General features: G+C 46.6%; 1 protein-coding gene across 1 annotated transcript in view; it reads left to right on the top strand.

The window, feature by feature from the left end:
• si:ch211-212o1.2 (uncharacterized protein LOC492735 homolog) overlaps window positions 1–18,995 on the top strand; it is a 44,903-nt gene extending 25,908 nt beyond the window's left edge. The window contains exons 3-7 of the mRNA XM_029668158.1: window positions 4,298–4,417; window positions 4,567–4,658; window positions 14,135–14,279; window positions 14,917–15,129; window positions 17,525–18,995. Coding sequence (XP_029524018.1) covers window positions 4,298–4,417; window positions 4,567–4,658; window positions 14,135–14,279; window positions 14,917–15,129; window positions 17,525–17,646 — 692 coding nt within the window. The 3' untranslated portion in view covers window positions 17,647–18,995. The remainder of the gene's footprint in view (window positions 1–4,297; window positions 4,418–4,566; window positions 4,659–14,134; window positions 14,280–14,916; window positions 15,130–17,524) is intronic.
• The last annotated feature ends 1,348 nt before the right edge of the window (window positions 18,996–20,343 follow it).

The following is a 20,343-nucleotide window of genomic DNA, read 5'->3' as shown; positions in this document are numbered from 1 at the left end:
GTACATGCTTGTCGATTCACTGAAGCCATCTGTGCAGCAGACTAGGCCAGGTACACGGAGGACCTTTCCTGGAACTCAGAGGCAGACCCCAACCACACTCAGACCCATGTATCAGGGGGAAGGAGGAAAAAACCTGGGTACCTTCCTCCTGATACATGTATTGTACCAACAACACAGAGATCAATGTCACGAGCTACTCATATTGCAAGATTATTTGAACTGAGAGGTTCAGAAATCACTTCCTTTGTCAGTGTGATGCGCCACCATGGCAGGAGAGATGGGGCCCGTTCTGCTGCTGCGCTGTAAAGCGGTGCGGGAGGTAAAAGGGTGAGATGGAAAGAGAGCGAGAGAGAGAGGAGAAGGCCATTAGCATTCACAGGGTGTTGTTTGGTGCTGGCGCCGTCCCTCTGCGCCGAATCAGGCGTCGTTGATTAATTTCAGCCTATTAGCACCCCCCTTTCCTCATCTCCCGCCTCTCCCAGGTTAATTCCATGCCAGCGTGCGGAGTCGGGGGCTGCTGGTGTGAGCGATGGAAGAGGGGTTGCCAGGGAGCATGTTGTTGTCAGGACTGTATTAATGAGCACACCACTCTGGTCCTATGGACAGGGGGACTGTGTTTCTGGCTGCGTGCGTTTGCTCTGTCGAGGCCTGGCCTAGTTTCTCCTCTCATCAGGGATCCAAGGGCTGATGCAGATCACCTGACAGTGGCCCGAATGCTCAACCCTGGGTATGTGTGGGTGTGTGTGGGGGATGTGTGAAATTGACAGAATGGTAGAAATTGTGTCATATTTAGTGTGGAGACAACAAACCTATGGTGCTATTAGCCTTCCTGTAAATGGTGTGGTCTATATATTATCTTGGGACAAAGTTTCTGTTATACTGAGTTTTCACTGGTTTTTCACGCTCAACAGTTTCCTGTGTGTATCAAGAATGGTCCACCATCCAAAGGACATCCAACCAACTTGACACAACTGTGGGAAGCATAGTCCATATATGTTCTGTAGTATTAGGTTTCTCCCCCCTTGATAAAAGGTACCATCTCTTAAATGTTGGATCACATCCTGCAAGAATTACAGACTTTTTAAAGGATCTCTTACACACTTTGTTAGCATCCCAGTGTAAGAAGTGAGGTCAGATAGTGGGTAAGTGGTAGAGGCCTGCCAGGCTCTGAAGGCATTCCTCTGCAGGAGCCTCTGCTGCACGCCCATCCTCCACAGCTGGCCACAGCACATCTGGCCTCCACAGCTGGCCTCCACAGCTGGCCACGACACACCTGGCCTCCACATCTGGTCACAGCCCACCTGGCCTCCACAGCTGGTCACAGCCCACCTGGCCTCCACATCTGGTCACAGCCCACCTGGCCTCCACAGCTGGTCACAGCCCACCTGGCCTCCACATCTGGCCTCCACATCTGGCCTCCACAGCTGGCCACAGCCTACCTGTTCTTCACAGCTGGTCACAGCCCACCTGGCCTCCACATCTGGCCTACACAGCTGGCCACAGCCTACCTGTCCTTCACAGCTGGTCACAGCCCACCTGGCCTCCACAGCTGGCCACAGCCCACCTGTTCTTCACAGCTGGTCACAGCCCACCTGGCCTCCACAGCTGGCCACAGCCCACCTGTTCTTCACAGCTGGCCACAGCCTACCTGTCCTTCACAGCTGGTCACAGCCCACCTGGCCTCCACATCTGGTCACAGCCCACCTGGCCTCCACAGCTGGTCACAGCCCACCTGGCCTCCACATCTGGCCTCCACAGCTGGCCACAGCCCACCTGTTCTTCACAGCTGGTCACAGCCCACCTGGCCTCCACAGCTGGCCACAGCCCACCTGTTCTTCACAGCTGGCCACAGCCTACCTGTCCTTCACAGCTGGTCACAGCCCACCTGGCCTCCACATCTGGTCACAGCCCACCTGGCCTCCACAGCTGGTCACAGCCCACCTGGCCTCCACATCTGGCCTCCACAGCTGGTCACAGCCCACCTGGCCTCCACATCTGGCCTCCACAGCTGGCCACAGCCTACCTGTTCTTCACAGCTGGTCACAGCCCACCTGGCCTCCACAGCTGGCCACAGCCTACCTGTTCTTCACAGCTGGTCACAGCCCACCTGGCCTCCACATCTGGCCTCCACAGCTGGCCACAGCCCACCTGTTCTTCACAGCTGGTCACAGCCCACCTGTTCTTCACAGCTGGTCACAGCCCACCTGGCCTCCACACTCCACATCTGGCCTCCACATCTGGCCTCCACAGCTGGCCACAGCCCACCTGTTCTTCACAGCTGGTCACAGCCCACCTGGCCTCCACATCTGGCCTCCACATCTGGCCCACATCTGGCCTCCACAGCTGGCCACAGCCCACCTGTTCTTCACAGCTGGCCACAGCCCACCTGTTCTTCACAGCTGGTCACAGCCCACCTGGCCTCCACATCTGGTCACAGCCCACCTGGCCTCCACATCTGGCCTCCACAGCTGGCCACAGCCCACCTGTTCTTCACAGCTGGCCACAGCCCACCTGTTCTTCACAGCTGGTCACAGCCCACCTGGCCTCCACATCTGGCCTACACAGCTGGCCACAGCCTACCTGTCCTTCACAGCTGGTCACAGCACACCTGGCCTCCACAGCTGGTCACAGCCCACCTGGCCTCCACATCCGGCCTCCACAGCTGGTCACAGCCCACCTGGCCTCCACATCTGGCCTCCACAGCTGGACACATCACACCTGGCCTCGCCTCCATACAGAGCGTGCACACCTGGATGCTTCTCACTTGATTAATCTGTTTCATTTAGAGCAGCTCATAACAGCTAGGAACATTCCAGTGTCCTCCATCATCAGTACCGGACACAGCTTAAACAAGTGCTGTGTGAGAGATGAGACAGTACACAGGTGAAGGGTTGTGTGTGGACTCTTCTGTGATGATTGAGGGCCAGATCTATGTCTTGTGAGAGGGAGGTGTGAAACTAATATTCCCATGAGTATTGGACTGGTTGGTTAACTTGGTTTAGGTTATTGGTGTCAGTTGAGCCTGTGAGGCTTTATTCAAATCTGTCATCAATATCCCATTAACTCCAAGCACGCCAATCTACTGCATTAGGAAAGTCTAATGGCATTAAAGTTTCAGATGGCCTGGCTTCACTGTGGCACTTGAAGCTTTGCATCCACAGAAAAGGAAAAAGAAAGAAGCACTGGATATGGAGAAGAGAGTGAGGGACAGCGACACAAAGGTTAAAAGGTAAAGAAAGAAAATAAGTAAATCTGAATTGAGAGGTATAGTGTGAGAAGGAAGCAGAGGGAGAGGGATCAGGGAGTCTCCGTGGATGTGGTGATGAGGTCCAGTACAGGAGTGGGCGGCTAGCTCCGGCTTAAGCAACTCCGCACCCCTCCGTAGCCTGCTGAATTATTCACTAACCCCCCCGCTGGGGCAGAGTGGCGACACGGAGGTCCGCCCACCCTGACCTGTGAGTTTAGAGCTGTGTCACCGCTGCTCCACACACGAGGGTTCACGACTCCAGCCTCGGCATACACTTGTCTTCATCGAACCGATTACCTCTTAACACTGTGGTTGATGGGACACACACAGACTGTGGTGGACAGACAAAGATGTGGCGGCGCCACCAGCGGATGACCCCATGACCCTACAGAGCTCCGAGGGATGTTCTCCTGGTAGCAGGGCTGACCTCTCTCTGCTCATTAACACCGTAGATCACAGGACAGGTCCCCTGAATGGAAGAAAGTTACTCTACCCTCTCTTCAGAATGTAGTCATCAGCACAATTGTTCAGTGAAAGTGAAAATGTACTTTTGAGTTTCTGTAGCTTTATTACTGTATCTGTTATGCAGTATCTTTGTATTCACACTGACCGCACAAAACATGAACAATATCTGCTCATACCATGACAGGCTGGCCAGGTGAATAGATGAAGGGGAGGAGACCGGTTAAATACGGATTTTTAAGACTCAAGAGAATTGAGACACGGATTGTGTATGTGTGCCATTCAGAGGGTGAATGGGAAAGAGAAAAGATTTCAGTGCAGGGTTTGGTAGTAGGTGCCAGGTGCACCGGTTTGATTCAAGAACTGCAATGCTGCTGTTTTTTTCACGTTCAACAGTTTCCCGTGTGTATCAAGAATAATCCACCACCCAAAAGGCATCCAACCAACGTGACACAACTGTGGGAAGCTTTGAAGTCAACATGGGCCAGCCAGTATCCCTGTGGAACGTTTTTGACCCATGTAATGTTGTGTGATTTGTTGTCTTCCTCAGGTAATGTGTAATGTTGTGCGATTTGCTGTCTTCCTCAGGTAAGCGACTGCAGGAATGGATCAGTGTAGTTCTGTGCCTCTCTCTCTTCATCATCAACCTCTCCTTCCTTCTCCTCAACTTCTCCACTGTGCACATCTACAAAATCATCTTGGGCATCCGTGAGTTTCTCTAACACATTTTTTTGGTTTCTGTTTGAAATGACCTTGAAATAGTCTGCAATTACATTACGTCTCCAAAACATTTGTTGTCTGATATTATGGCAAAAGATTTGGTAAAATACTTTTCCCTCCTTTGTTCCCCACTACAGTAATGGGGATAGTGATGGCGGACTTTGCATCTGGTATGGTGCACTGGGGAGCAGACACCTGGGGCTCTGTGGACATCCCTGTCCTTGGGAAGGTAAGGGACAGGGTTCTGAGTTCAAGGTCTTTCCCAGACCTTAGACTCATCATTTGACTCTTGAGAAGGATTACAAATTACTATAGTGCCTTCAGAAAGTATTCACACCCCTTGACTTTTTCCACATTTTGTTGTGTTAAAGCCTGAATTCAAAATGGATTAAATGTAGATTGTGTCACTCGCCTACACAATACCCCATAATGCCAAAGTGGAATTTTTGGCTTTTTTTTTTTTTTTTTTTACAAATGAATAAAAAAGTGAAAAGCTGAAATACCTTGAGTCAAAAAGTATTCAAACCCTTTGTTATGACAAGCCTAAATAAGTTCAGGAGTAAAAGTGTGCTTAACAAGTAACATAATAAGTTGCATGGATTCACAATGTGTGCAATAATAGTGTTCAACATGATTTTTGAATGACTAACTCAGCTCTGTACCCCACACATACAATACAGATAGTAAGGTCGAGCAGTGAATTTCAAACAGATTCAACCACAAAGACCAGAGAGGTTTTCCAATGCCTCACAAAGAAGGCCACCTATTGGTAGATGGGGCGAAAAAGAAGAAGCAAACATTGAATTTCCATTTGAGCACCCAGTCACTACGAAGATAAATTAATACTGCCCAAAAAGTGGCAACGCAATTAACTTTTTTGCTGTTTTTGTTTTGGACAAATCCAATGAAACACAGAGTACCACTCTCCATATTTCCAAGCATAGTGGTGGCTGCATCATGGTATGGGTATAATTGTAATTGATAAGGACTGGGGAGCTATGCACAGGCAAAATCTTAGAGGAAAACCTGGTTCAGTTTGCTTTTCACCAGACACTGGGAGATGAATTCCCCTTTCAGCAGGACAATAACCTAAAACAAGGCCAAATCTACACCGAAGAAGATAGTGAATGTTCCTGAGTGGCCGAATTACAGTTTTGACTTAAATATGCTTAAAAATCTATGGTAAAAAATGGTTCTCTAGCAATGATCGACAACCCATTTGACAGAGCTTGTATAATTTTTAAAAAGAATAATGCATTTTTTAAAGAATAATGGGGAAATATTGTACAATCCAGGTGTGCAAAGCTCTTAGATTTACCCAGAAATACTCACCGCTGTAATCGCTGCCTAAGGTGATTCTAACATGTATCGACTCAGGGGTGTGGATACTTATGTAAATTAGATATTTCTGTATTTCATTTTCAAAAAGTTTACAAACATTTCTAAAATCCTGTTTTTATCCTGTACATATCAGTCATATGAGGGATTGTTAGGCAAAACATAATGTAATCCCATTTCTCAATGAGCTATATCAGTGGTCACACCTACACTGTCTGTATACATTACCTGTACTTCTGCAAACCACCGCCCAGCACACCCACCGTCCTGCACCTGTGCTGAGAAGGCCACAACCAGCCAGTCTCCCCCTTCCTGTCCCCCCTACACCCCAGTTGTGTGAAGGGCACAGCCATCCAGGGTTATTACCATACAGTAGCTCTGGATTTTGTTGGTCTTTTGTGGTTCATCCTCCCTTGGCCACTCTAAGCAAAATGTCATTCTCTATCCCTCAGGATATACCACTACTGTACATTTCTGCCTGCCCCCCCCTCACCACCACCACCACAGCCACCCCACCCACTCCTCTGGGGCTGGGGTTCCAGCACCCTGGGCTCCGTATTAATGCATGAGCACAACTTGGCCATGCTCCCCTCTCCCAATTAAAGAAAAGGTCACTCTTATCCTGTCCAATTAAAAGAGCACCTGGCCCTTATGTTGTGCAGTGTGGTGGGTGTCGTCTTTGAGGTGATGAATCGCTGGGTCTGTGTGTATATCTGCTGATGATGGGGTTTATTGTTCTATTGTCAGGGGTCAGGGGTCAGTGGGGACAGGGGGAGAAAAGGAATTGGCATTTTAATCTCCAGCTCTGCTTATGATCAGTATGTGTAATGGCATCACTGATCTTCACAGTGATTTATGTTATTCTGCGTACATTATATTATGTATCGCATTTTGACTGTAAACAGACTGTTTCTATGACCAAAGCACAGCTGTGTGGTGAAGTCAGGTGTACAGACAGTACCAGAGTCATTCTATCTCAAAAAGCACAATAGAGGTTTGACACCCACCGTCTTCGATTGTTCTGAAATTGTTTCTGTGGTTAGAAACAGAAAAGATAAGCATTTCTGCAACATTATTTTATATATATATATCATTTGATCTCTGAGAAATTAAGCTAATTGATTGCACCCAATTTGGCACTTTCAACTATAGGATTCATATAATATTCAATAAATGTAGTACCCAACATCCGATTTGCACAAGAAACTGTTCTTAACAATAATTCAAATGTGAGCAATCCAAATAAATGGTCAAAGCCCACCACAATGACCAGTGTACAGTATCAGTTCTCTATGACTTACAAGCTGTGATTCTTCCCTGTTCAGAGAAATTAGCCATTGATGTCGCTTGCATTTTTCCCATAGATGAAGTGAAAGTACCAGGTTTTGCCCACTAGAAGCCGCTGTTCCTGCAACTGCCCTTTTTTATCCATTATATTATATGAGATCTATAAATTGAAATGGACAATTTGGGTGCAATCAATTAGCTTAATTTTTCAGAGTTCAAATAGTCTATCAACTTAAGAATGTTGCAGGAATGCTTATCTTATCTGTTTCTAATTACTGCTATGGTCCTTGGTGGTCCTTGGTGGTCCCCGGTTTTATGGGGGAGGGTCGTCAGCGAAATGGGACACACCTGGGAGAGGGTGTGTCTCGGGGATGAATACACCTTTCCCCCATACATCGAGGAGACTCTCCAAGCAGACACACTGTTATTTTTGGTTGTGGCATTTTGGGGCTACTTTGTGTTCATTTGTTTTGGCACCTCTCAACACCCCTCATTATCACCATCTATGCACGCATCCACTCACCCAGGTGTGTACCATTTCGCTGACGAACCTCCCGGCTCGGCCCACCGACATCCGATTGAAGGAAAACAAGAGTAAAGAGAAATAATTTGGCAAACAGAGTGGGAGGGTCGTCATATTACAGAAAAGATTTCAGAACAATCTGAGATGGTGGGTGTTATGGCTTTCTGAAATGACAGGAATGACTCACCACATATTAGACTACACATCACTAGGAATATCAGAGATAATGTAAAGGAATATACATTCTGAACACCTCGACACCTAGTGTTAAAGGTGTACAATTAAGCAAAAACAAATAGGTAAATAGCCCAATTGTTAGACAGGGACCTTTCTTAAAGATGTGTAGGGGCCTACATGTTGGCTGCTGTATGTTACTGTACTGCAACAAAGGCCTTGTTCTCCTCTGTAATATATTCCTCAAACATACCTGTGCCCTGGTGAGGCAGAGGGGGGCCGTCCTAGCAGAGCAGACTGCCTGCCCCCTGTAGTTCCAGCTAAGGGGCCCGGGCCTGCTGCCTGCACTCCTTTCATCAGCAGCCTGTCTGGTTGGAGTTCCAGAACGGCTCAGTCCCTGTTCAGCCTGCCGCCCCGCCGTGCAGCGCTTACTGCTCTGACTCTGTAACATGGCCGCTGCTCGCTGTCGATCCTTTCGCTGTCTGGGATAATTAGGATTCACCACCTGGGAACGATCGGACTTCAAAAAGAGCGGGGGAATTTACAGACATCTAGAAAGGAGTGCTTTAAGACCCTTAACCAGCAGATTAAAGGAAACACTTAGCGGATGGATACGCCGTTTTGTCCCAAGGTTCAAACAGAAAAAGTTCACTTGAGGGAGAATCATTAATGACAGTGATTAGAGGAGAAAAAACTAATTGAACGTCTTCAACCAGTTCAGTCCATAGTCGAGGGTGAGGGGAGGGACATTTCCTTTCCATGGCCGGGTAACCAGGACGATGGTAGATGTGAGTCTTGATTAGTGAAAGGCAGGCGAGGCAGGCCGTTAAACGATGTGGGATTAGTGCTGGTGTGACTCGGGGTGGCTGCAGTGTGCCGAGGAGTCCACACACCCGCTCTGTGTGCCGAGGAGTCCACACACCCGCTCTGTGTGCCGAGGAGTCCACACACCCGCTCCGTGTGCCGAGGAGTCCACACACCCGCTCTGTGTGCCGAGAAGTCCACACACCCGCTCTGTGTGCCGAGGAGTCCACACACCCGCTCTGTGTGCCGAGGAGTCCACACACCCGCTCTGTGTGCCGAGGAGTCCACACACCCGCTCTGTGTGCCGAGGAGTCCACACACCCGCTCTGTGTGCCGAGGAGTCCACACACCCGCTCTGTGTGCCGAGGAGTCCACACACCCGCTCTGTGTGCGTCTGGGGTTTACCACTCCTTTAATCTCACAGACAGACTGGGAGAAGAGAACGAGAGGAACGGAGAGGAACAGAATTGTCAAAATATTGACAGATAGTGTCCCTTGCTCCAGCAGTGTCTCAATGTGTCCTCAGATATACATGTGATTGAGTTCTGCCCACAAACACAGGATAATTACTTTTTACCGTCAGTGACACACTATGGTAATTTGTCGCCAAAAGATTCCTCTTTTTATGTGGGAAATAAATTACCTTCATTGTGTATTTTCTCTTTGTGCTCATGCGATTCTCTCCCTCTGTCCCTTTCATTTGTGACACCCACGCTGTTACAAGCAGGTGTCTGTCTCAGCTTAGCGAGGTGCTGGTTGTGAGTGACACCCACGCTGTTACAAGCAGGTGTCTGTCTCAGCTTAGCGAGGTGCTGGTTGTGAGTGACACCCACGCTGTTACAAGCAGGTGTCTGTCTCAGCTTAGCGAGGTGCTGGTTGTGAGTGACACCCACGCTGTTACAAGCAGGTGTCTGTCTCAGCTTAGCGAGGTGCTGGTTGTGAGTGACACCCACGCTGTTACAAGCAGGTGTCTGTCTCAGCTTAGCGAGGTGCTGGTTGTGAGTGACACCCACGCTGTTACAAGCAGGTGTCTGTCTCAGATTAGCGAGGTGCTGGTTGTGAGTGACACCCACGCTGTTACAAGCAGGTGTCTGTCTCAGCTTAGCGAGGTGCTGGTTGTGAGTGACACCCACGCTGTTACAAGCAGGTGTCTGTCTCAGCTTAGCGAGGTGCTGGTTGTGAGTGACACCCACGCTGTTACAAGCAGGTGTCTGTCTCAGCTTAGCGAGGTGCTGGTTGTGAGTGACACCCACGCTGTTACAAGCAGGTGTCTGTCTCAGCTTAGCGAGGTGCTGGTTGTGAGTGACACCCACTCTGTTACAAGCCGGTGTCTGTCTCAGCTTAGCGAGGTGCTGGTTGTGAGTGACACCCACGCTGTTACAAGCAGGTGTCTGTCTCAGCTTAGCGAGGTGCTGGTTGTGAGTGACACCCACGCTGTTACAAGGTTTATTATGATGCTGGATCAGAGCCAGTAGTTTTATAGCAAGTTATCTCTCTGGTCCCTTTAGTGTGATGGAGAGGCTTCCCCTCCAGCTTTCATGTACACTCCTCTACAGGGCAGTCATGAGTTTAACTGTGAGACCAACTCCAACCTCTAACCCAGTGGTTCCCAAACTACGTGGTGTCGCCTGACATGAAATGTATTCAAATCTGAACGATACAATTCAACCAGAGAGCACCCTTAGATAATGGGAAAAGGTCGTACTTGACCGTTGCTCTTGAATCATTCCCACGGTGAATGGCTAAGCCCGCTACGCTATGTAACCACACACTATTGCAGAGACTTTGATATTACCACCTGCAATTGATATGGTGAAAACAATGAGTGGGGAGACAGAGGCACAGCAACTCACATCACTGCCTTCGTCAGATAACACTGTTGAGTGAAGAATGTGTGCTATTGCTAGAAATGAAATGAAAACTGACCGAACGACTCAAACTCCTCAGCTTCTGCTCTCCAAATGGATGTTAGCTGTGAGGGCCAAGATGCCCATGCATTGACTTTTTTCCTCTACACATGCCGGCGGATTCTATTCACAACATCTTGTTATGTCTCATGATTCCCGAGCATGAAACAGCACAGGGGATGTTCAGTGTGCTGTGTGGCTATATTGACGAAACCGATTCGATGGAATTGAATGGTGGGCTTTTTGCCCAGGTGGGGCTCCATCTATGGCGGGACGGTGGGCAGGCCTCTTCACTCTAGTTATGATTGTGTCTCCCTCTGCCATATGGACACATTGTCACGCCCTGGTCTAAGTATTTTGTGTTTTTCTTCATGTATTGGGTCAGGCCAGGGTGTGGCATGGAGTTTTTCTATTGTGGTGTGTTTTGTCTGGGGGTTTTGGTGTGTATGTTAGTGGGATTGTAGCTTAGTAGGGTGTTCTAGGAAAGTCTATGGCTGTCTGGAGTGGTTCTCAATCAGAGGCAGGTGGTTATCGTTGTCTCTGATTGGGAACCATATTTAGGCAGCCATATTCTTTGGTTTTATTGTGGGTGATTGTCCTGTCCTTGTGTCCTTGTAACTAGCTACTGTTAGTTTGCACCAGTTTAGGCTGTTTCGGTTTTCGTTACGTTTATTGTTTTTTGTATTGATTCGTGTTTACGTGTGTTTTTTCATTAAACATGGATCGCAATCTACACGCTGCATTTTGGTCCGACTCTCCTTCACCAATAGAAAACCGTTACACACATTGTACGTTACACCGAAACAACTTTAACTACATCAACCACATCCATTGAGCACACGCCTGTTCGCAAATCTATGTGGAGATATGGGGTGAGAGCATGACAATGTTATATTTCACACCATGGCTCGTGGTTATCAAGGGGGAGTGTTGGAAAGATTTTCTTTGAATTTATTTTTACCCCTTTTTCTCCCCAATTTCGTGATATCCAATTGGTAGTTACAGTCTTGTCCCATCGCTGAAACTACCATATGGACTTGGGAGAGGCGAAAGTCGTTGGCATTGCGTCGTCTGAAACACGACCCTGCCAGGCCACACTGCTTTTTGACACACTGCTCGCTTAACCCGGAAGCCAGCCGCACCAATGTGTCGGGGCTCCACCGTACAACTGGTGACTGCAGTTAGCGTGCATGCGCCCGGGCCCGCCACAAGGAGTCTCTAGAGCGCGATGGAACAAGGAAATCCCAGCCGGCCAAACCCTCCCCTCATGGGACTCCCGGTTGCGGCCAGCTGCAACACAGCACGGGACTGAACCTGGGTCTGTAGTGATGCCTCTGGCACTGCGATGCAGTTCCTTAGAGCATTGCCCCACTCGGGAGGCCGGAAAGAATTCTTATTGGAGAGAGAGTCTTTCAAAGCGAACCATGTCCCCTTCCCTCGGCTGTGCTTGTTTCTAACAGAACACAGCATCAGTAAGTGTCCCACATGAGTGATGGCTGCTCACCTCCAGCACTTGGAAGAGCACTTTGGGACCTACTTCCCAATCCATTTGACTGTGATCTTGGCTCAGTTGACATACCGGTAAGTGAAATGAAACAGCTGATTGAGCTGTCATGTGACCGAATGCTGCAGACAATACATTCATAGATCATTGCGGAAGATTTTTGGTTCGGACTGAAAGGGAATACCCTGCTGTCTCCCTCTGAGCATTAATGCCGCGTTCAAAATAACTGGGAACTCGGGAATCTCAGAATTACGACTTCAGTGCGTTGAAGACAACTGGGAATTCTGAAAAAACAAGCTCGGACTGGGAAAAATAAGTTATCCAACTCAGAATTCCAACTTGGGAACTTGGGCCTCTTTCTAGAGCTCAGACTTTACAACCTGAAGTTCACTGACATCATGATCTGACCTCTTATTTTTCAGAGTTCCCAGTTGTCTTGAAAGCACCATAGAACTCATGGTATCCTTTGCCAGCTCATATATGTGTGAAGTTGGATTCAGTGCTCTCGTCTGCATTGAAACCTAATATTGATCCAGGTTGGATGTGACAGCAGAGAAGAGGTGTGCACTGTCGACCACACCCCCTGACTTTGAGAAGTTCCGACATGACATGCATCAAGCACACCCATCTTATTAGTGGTGGTGAGATAATTATGTCAGACTCATTTGCAATTGACTGTCATAGCCCCACATTAAAATGACATGATGGTGAGTTGAGAATACAATCAGAAATACTGTTAGAATGTTTTTCAATAGACTGTCATAGCCCCACATTAAAATGACATGATGGTGAGTTGAGAATACAATCAGAAATACTGTTAGAATGTTTTTCAATAGACTGTCATAGCCCCACATTAATGATGGTGAGTTGAGAATACAATCAGAAATACTGTTAGAATGTTTTTCAATAGACTGTCATAGCCCCAAATAAACAAGTCAACACTGACTGTTAATTACATATGTTCTTTACATGGTTGGGGTCGTGACAATTTTCAGATATGAAAATGGGGACATGGGCCAAAAAAGTTTTGGAATCCTTGCTCGAACACAGGTTATCATGTCTCACTCCAGGGTTTAGGATTTATGTAAAAAATCCCATTCCCAACCATAACACACCCCCTGACGACTTACATAATATAGCTTCCAATCCTTACATCCTTCAGCATCTCTTCCCTATGTTTTAATGGACACAACACTGTGTTTTAATGGACACAACACTGTGTTTTAATGGACACAGCACTGTGTTTTAATGGACACAGCACTGTGTTTTAATGGACACAACACTGTGTTTTAATGGACACAGCACTGTGTTTTAATGGACACAACACTGTGTTTTAATGGACACAACACTGTGTTTTAATGGACACAGCACTGTGTTTTAATGGACACAACACTGTGTTTTAATGGACACAGCACTGTGTTTTAATGGACACAGCACTGTGTTTTAATGGACACAACACTGTGTTTTAATGGACACGGCACTGTGTTTTAATGGACACGACACTGTGTTTTAATGGACACGACACTGTGTTTTAATGGACACGACACTGTGTTTTAATGGACACGACACTGTGTTTTAATGGACACGACACTGTGTTTTAATGGACACGACACTGTGTTTTAATGGACACAACACTGTGTTTTAATGGACACAACACTGTGTTTTAATGGACACAACACTTGTGTTTTAATGGACACAGCACTGTGTTTTAATGGACACAGCACTGTGTTTTAATGGACACAACACTGTGTTTTAATGGACAAAACACTGTGTTTTAATGGACACAACACTGTGTTTTAATGGACACAACACTGTGTTTTAATGGACACAACACTGTGTTTTAATGGACACAGCACTGTGAAAGCTACTCCTACCAAGCTAGCACAAGTTCCAATATTTGCCATGGCCCTTCGACCCGGATTTGAACCAGTAACAACATCTGATGATCATTTTATTGTTTTGGGAAATCTTTGGTATTTTGTTGCCCCTCAGATAATGAGGAGGTACAGACTAGGTAGACATCTGTCTGTGACTGCAATAGATAGCCCATCTTACCTTGTGTCTTACATGATTGGATTACACTGAATATTCAGATGTAAGTGAATTATCATAATGATATTCCTCTAACTACCTCCCCTCCTCCTCTATCTTGTTCTCTTTTCCTCCAGGCATTCATCCGCCCATTCCGGGAACACCACATTGACCCCACAGCCATCACTCGACATGACTTCATAGAGACCAATGGGGACAACTGCATGCTTACAATACTGCCCCTGGCACATATGGCCTACAAGTTCCTGACGTACCAGCCAGGTGAGAGAGAGAGAGGGGATGGACACACACACCCATGCATTACAACCTGAACAAGGTCTCATCCATAAAGTATGTGTGTGTGACACAATGTGGAGCTGTAGACAGATAGACAGACGCGGGTTACTCTCAGACCATGACAGGGTGATGTGTTTTACGAGAGACATGATGTCAGGGCTTCAGGGTGGCTCGGAGCGAGCCGGAGGTCACTGACCCTGTCATGAGCTGTGTCACAGTAAGAGGAGACAAAGACGGGGCAGAGGGCAGGTAAGCCTTGCGAGGGGACAGGGTGACATCCACACCTATCATGTCTGCTGCTCGCTGAGTGTCAGGGTGAGTGAAGAGGGGGACATGGAGGAACATGCAAGACCAGTGTGAGATTGGAGCCAAACAAACCAGACTTCACCACAACTTTATAGCCTTTCTAGTCATCTCACCAACACTGGTTCTCCAAAATATGCTGATAATATGGTACTGTTTCATACTTGCAAGTGAATACCTTAAATAGTACAAATTGGGCGGTATAAATAGTATAAACTCATTTACATGTGAAGATGCTTCATGTACTGAAACCACCTTGTCATTTTAAATGAATGTCACAATTCTCTCCATCAACAACAAATCCCTCTCTCTCTCTCAGATGCCCTAGCAGAGACCTACCCCTGGCAGTGCTTTGTGTTTGCACTGGCAGTCTTTGTGACGTTGACCAATCAGATCCACAAGTGGTCTCACTCCTACTTTGGTCTTCCCCGCTGGGTGACGCTGCTACAGGACTGTCACCTGGTGTTACCACGGAAACACCACCGCATCCACCACGTGTCCCCTCACGAGACCTACTACTGCATCACCACAGGTACTGTACAATACTGTACTGACATACCGCCTACTACTTTATCACTTCAGGTACTACACTGAGGATACAAAACATTAAGAATACCTGCTCTTTCCATGACATAGACTGACCAGGTGAATCCAGGTGAAAGCTATGATCCCTTATTGATGTCACTTCAATCAGTGTAGATGAAGGGGAGGAGACAGGTCAAAGAAGGATGTTTCAACCTTGTGACAATTGAGACATTGATTGTCCTCTCCTTTTTTTGCTGTGTCTAAAATGAAAGCTATCCAAATAGACAAAATATTGATGTGCCTTTGAATGGGGTATGGTAGTAGGTGCCAGGCGCACAGGTTTCTGTCAAGAACTGCAACTCTGCTGGCTTTTTCACGCTCAACAGTTTCCTGTATCAAGAATGGTCCACCACCCGAAGGACATCCAGCCAACATGACACAACTGTGGGAAGCATTGGAGTCAACATGAGCCAGCATCCCTGTGGAACACTTTCGACACCTTGTAGAGTCCACGCCCAGACTAATTGAGCCTGTTCTGAGGGGAAAGGGGGGGGGGGGTGCAACTCAACATTAGGAATGTGTTCCTAATGTTTGGTATACTCAGCGGATACACTACTCTGTATATTACCTAAGAGGTACTATACAATACTGAACTAATATACTTATTAAAAATGCATAGCCACAGGTAATACACAGTACTGTGCTTTACAGTACTGACATACTGGTTACTACTGCATCACTGTGGCTACTGTAAAACATTACTGACATAACACCTACTGTAACCACAGCATCACCATGACTACTAACAGTAAGCCACTGCATATTTGCAGAGGAATTGTCACTGATCAAACATTAGTGACCTCTACAGCAGTGCAGTGTGGAACAGTATGGGTAAATTGCAGGGATCCACCTACCAAGAACACTGCAATTTAGACCTACCACTAGAAGAAAACATAGAAGTTCATATGACAACGTACTAAACACGGGTGAGCTAACGGCTAAACCGATAAATCAAGAAGAATTTTCAAATGGTGTCTTCCATTGAAAGGTCCATCCATTCAAGATGGCTTCCATCTGTGGGTGGTAGATATAAATAACATGGAAAAGCCATCTGTTTGGTTATGCATGTGTTTGTAAGCATAGGCCCGAGTAAGAGATCCACATTGAGTATTCAGTGTGTGTCTGAGAGAGTGCACTGGAGAGAGGATGCTTGTGCGTCACCCTGACCTCCCTATGGAAAACAGATGTGTGTGTGTGCAGAGGGGTGTTTGTGTGTGAGCTCACGCGTTTGCGTTCGTGAGCACGCGTGCGTGTGTGTGTGTGTGAACAATCTTCCTGACACCCTCCTCCCCTCGTCTTCATAGTCCCTAACCTCAGTGGGGGGCTGTGATGAGTAGAGTGGAGGGGGGGAGCGGCCACAGGGGAGGCCCACAGCTCTGTCCCCACTCCTCCACCTCACCTGCCTGGGTCCCCGCGGCCTGCCGCCTGCCTTTGTGTGCCAGTGGCTGACAATCTCCATGTATATTTAATGCTAACCTGCTGTCAGAGCTAACAAATAGGCCTGCATGGGGAGAAAGAGGAGAAATCAAACAAATAAATGGAGCTGCTTTGCTCTCCTCTTGGAGAGAGAGGTTCACCAGAGGGACCGCAGACACACTGCACGCACAACAGACTCTACTCTGTATGCATGCACAGCACTCACTGTATGCCCTCACTGTATGCCCTCACTGTATGTGTATGTACTGTGTGTACAGTATGGATCTCTATAGGCTGTTTGATGTGTGTGCACACAGTCCTTATATATACTGTATCCCTGAATGTGTATTTCTCTATCAATACTGTATATCTGTGTGTGTATGTGTGGCAATTCCTACATTGCATCCAGTATCTTTGTGGATCCAAATAAAGTGTTCAGGTGTGTGTGTGTGCGTGCGTGCGTGTGTGTGTGTGTGTGTGAGCGTGGGTTTGCGTGCGTGTACAACCACGTGTGTTCGCTCCATTCCTTCCTGTGTATGTGTAATAATAAAAACGTATTTGATGTCTAACCCTCCTGGGAGTGGGTGTCTGATTCTATAGCATGGCTCAGGGTGGATGTGAGGTATTTGAGTTCAGCAGGCCCTGTGTGATGTATGGTGTGTGGAGATGCGGTACATATTTATAACTGTAAGTGTGTGTATTACTCTGGTGCCAAAGCCAGATCTCCTTCCTCTCCGCAGGGAGCAAAGATCCTCTGAGAGCTTCTGTATCTGCTGCTGCCTGGAACACAGTGTGGTGTGGGGGATGTGTGCATGTTTCATTTGATATCTTCCTTTTGTTAACTTGCCTAATGTATTTCTTCCAAATACCCTCGCTCTCTTTTCATCTTTCTTTCCCCCCCCCCATTCCATCCCTCTCTTTCTCAGGGTGGTTGAACTACCCTCTGGACAAGGTGGGCTTCTGGCGGAGGATGGAGAGGTTGATAGAGAGAGTGACAGGTCACACACCTCGGAGTGATGACATGGAATGGACGAAGAAAATGGAGTGAAGGGCTCTGGGACTCTCTGGACCAGTAGGACAGTGGGGTGGGGGTTTTGGGCTTGTGGGCTAAGACTGGGAAGGGTTTTTCCTGCTTTTCACCCACTTCCTGTGTCTCTCTTCCTTACCCCTTACACTATAACACGCCTACAGTATATACTTCCTTGTCATGGCACAGCACCTCAGCAATGACACTAGTAATGCGGCCTTCTAGATACTTCCAAGTTCCATCCGTTATTTACTTTTGTTTGCTATTTGCTTTTTCAGTGTTGCGAGAGAAGCAGTCCACAGTCAGACTCTGTTTGCAATAGTAGGTCCAGTGGCAGATCTGGGGTTGACTTTGGAGATTTTTTGTCCTTTTTGTGACCCCATTTCTGTTAACTGCTCATCCTTCCATCCAATGGGCTTGTATCTCCTGACATATCTTAACCAATTAGCTGTTATTTTATTGTGTCAGTGTAAGAGGTTTCTGGAGGATGGGCTCTCCAGGGGACAAACCATGTTGCCTTCTCAGGCATTGTCTTACATGACACAGAGAAAGAGGCTGTCATCTGGATCCAAGTTCAGCTTAATGTAAGAAGGCAATCATATTGCTCCTTACCTAAGTTGGGGGGAAAACAACCAAAAGTCTCACCTACAGTAAGTATTGGCCTTTTAAATGTATCCATTTTATTTGTTTGATTCAATGGAATTTGCTTTGAAATGATGTTTAGATCAGTCATGGTGGAATGAAACGTTGACTCAAACAAAGGTCCCTCACCTCTAGTAACTACGTGACGATGTTCACAGATTCTTCCCTACTCATTTGGTCAGGTAAGAGTAGAGAACCGCGGAGGATCAACCAGCAGGCTATTTATTTTGAAGACTCTAATGAACTTATTTCTACCTTCAAAAGGTAAATATCTGCACTTTACTGACTTACCCATAACTATGTTTATAAAAGACAGTCCTGTCAGCACGCACGCATGCACACACAGACACATACGCACACGCAGGTTGACTTTTGTCATGACTCTTGTCCTGGAGGCAGAACTGAGCGATTTCCCCTTAGATAGGCCAGCTGCAAAGTCAAAACCTGCCACACACACACACAGTTCCTGTCCATCATTGCATTGAATCGCTTGGACAGCTCGAAAGCAGCCATAATACACCTAGCTCTAATAAGTATGGTGTTTTCATCTTTGGGTTCATACCAGCAGCTTTTGGTTTTCTGTCTGGCTTTATAATGTGACATTTTTTATATTAACAGATCAGCCTTGAATTGAATTATTACTTCCCATCATGCAACTATTGCTCACAGCTAGTCTGCCTTAATGTTTTTTATCTGCTGTATGATTTAATAAAGCTCTATTAATTGAACTGAAGTTGTTTTGCCCTTTATTTGTTGAAATAATCATTGCTAGATTTTACATGTCTATATACAACAAAGAACCTCAAAATACCAGGAGATGATAGTTAAAGAATGTGAGAAATATGTACAAGTGTGGTTGTTAACATCGCTTTCGAATAGAAAAGAAAACCTATCTCCTGTAGTTTGTGATTATGCCAATAGATGAACATCCAGATGGGCCAATGGGAGCTGCTCAGGCTGGAAATGGTCTATCGATGTGAGGAGACCGACAGACAGAGACCGACAGGTGATGATCCACCACTCTGCTGCTTCACCAGCTTCCTCTAGTGGCCTAATGGAAACACTGCATATTCTGTCACATTTTACCATGCACTTACAAGTTAGGTTTGAGTCAAGCCAGAGGAAGCGGTGAAGCGAGAGGTCCATGCCTGTCAAAATCTGTCCACGTGGGAATACCACGATAAGCTGCCTTTGGTTCAGCGACTCTCATTGTTAGGGTGGAGACAAGACCATCTCGTCATTATATACAGTATCTCTGGTAAAGTTGAGTTTTTTTTCCCCCGTGACTTGACTCGTTGAATTTGTAAATTAATTTGGATAGCTTTCATTTTAGACACAGCAAAAAAAGACAACACATTTTAAGTATTTTGTTTTTTGGAGAGGACAGATCACAGTTATGAGGCTGTACGCATTGAACTTTACAAGAATGTATTTATCGTGTGTGTGTTCATGATTTGTGTGTGTCTATCTGTGTCTGTGTCTCATCTCGGGGATGGAGGGCGAGAGTCCTTGAATAGCTTGCTGATATCAATGTCAGAGTCTTTCATGTGAGGATGGATGTCCATATCGATGCCACTGTCCTTACACTGCTGGAGCAGAGTTCTGATGTTACTCTCAGACAGACGCAGGTACCTGTACACACAGACACGTAGCATGACGTACTGCAGCAGTCGTTACAGAATGTGGCTGTTGCATTGCAATTAATACCATTTCATCTTAATGTCAATATTCCAACTGCGTTATCAGTGATTGGATTCAATATATTAGAGCAGCTTGAAGGCTGCAGTAAACGTTTTTAGTTTTTATCGCTTAGGTGAATTAAAAAAAAATCTTAGTACAAAACTCCAAACTGGTAGCACTTGTAACGCAGCCAGTCTTACATGTTTTAAAGCCTTTCGTTGTGCGTTCATAACACTGTTTTCACATTAGGCAATACACTAGCACGACCCATTACACATTACACTGGTCAGTCAATCGAATGCTCTTCCCTCTGCTAGCCTCTAGCTGACTCGATGGTTAACCCGTTTGTTTGTTTTCATTTCAACAATTTACTATCCTTGATGTGCTAGATAACTT

The sequence above is a fragment of the Oncorhynchus nerka genome, linkage group LG9a (genome assembly GCF_034236695.1).
Source record: "Oncorhynchus nerka isolate Pitt River linkage group LG9a, Oner_Uvic_2.0, whole genome shotgun sequence".
Taxonomy (NCBI): domain Eukaryota; kingdom Metazoa; phylum Chordata; class Actinopteri; order Salmoniformes; family Salmonidae; genus Oncorhynchus; species Oncorhynchus nerka.
Note: the sequence above shows the minus strand (reverse complement) of the source record. Positions and strands in the feature narration are given on the sequence as shown.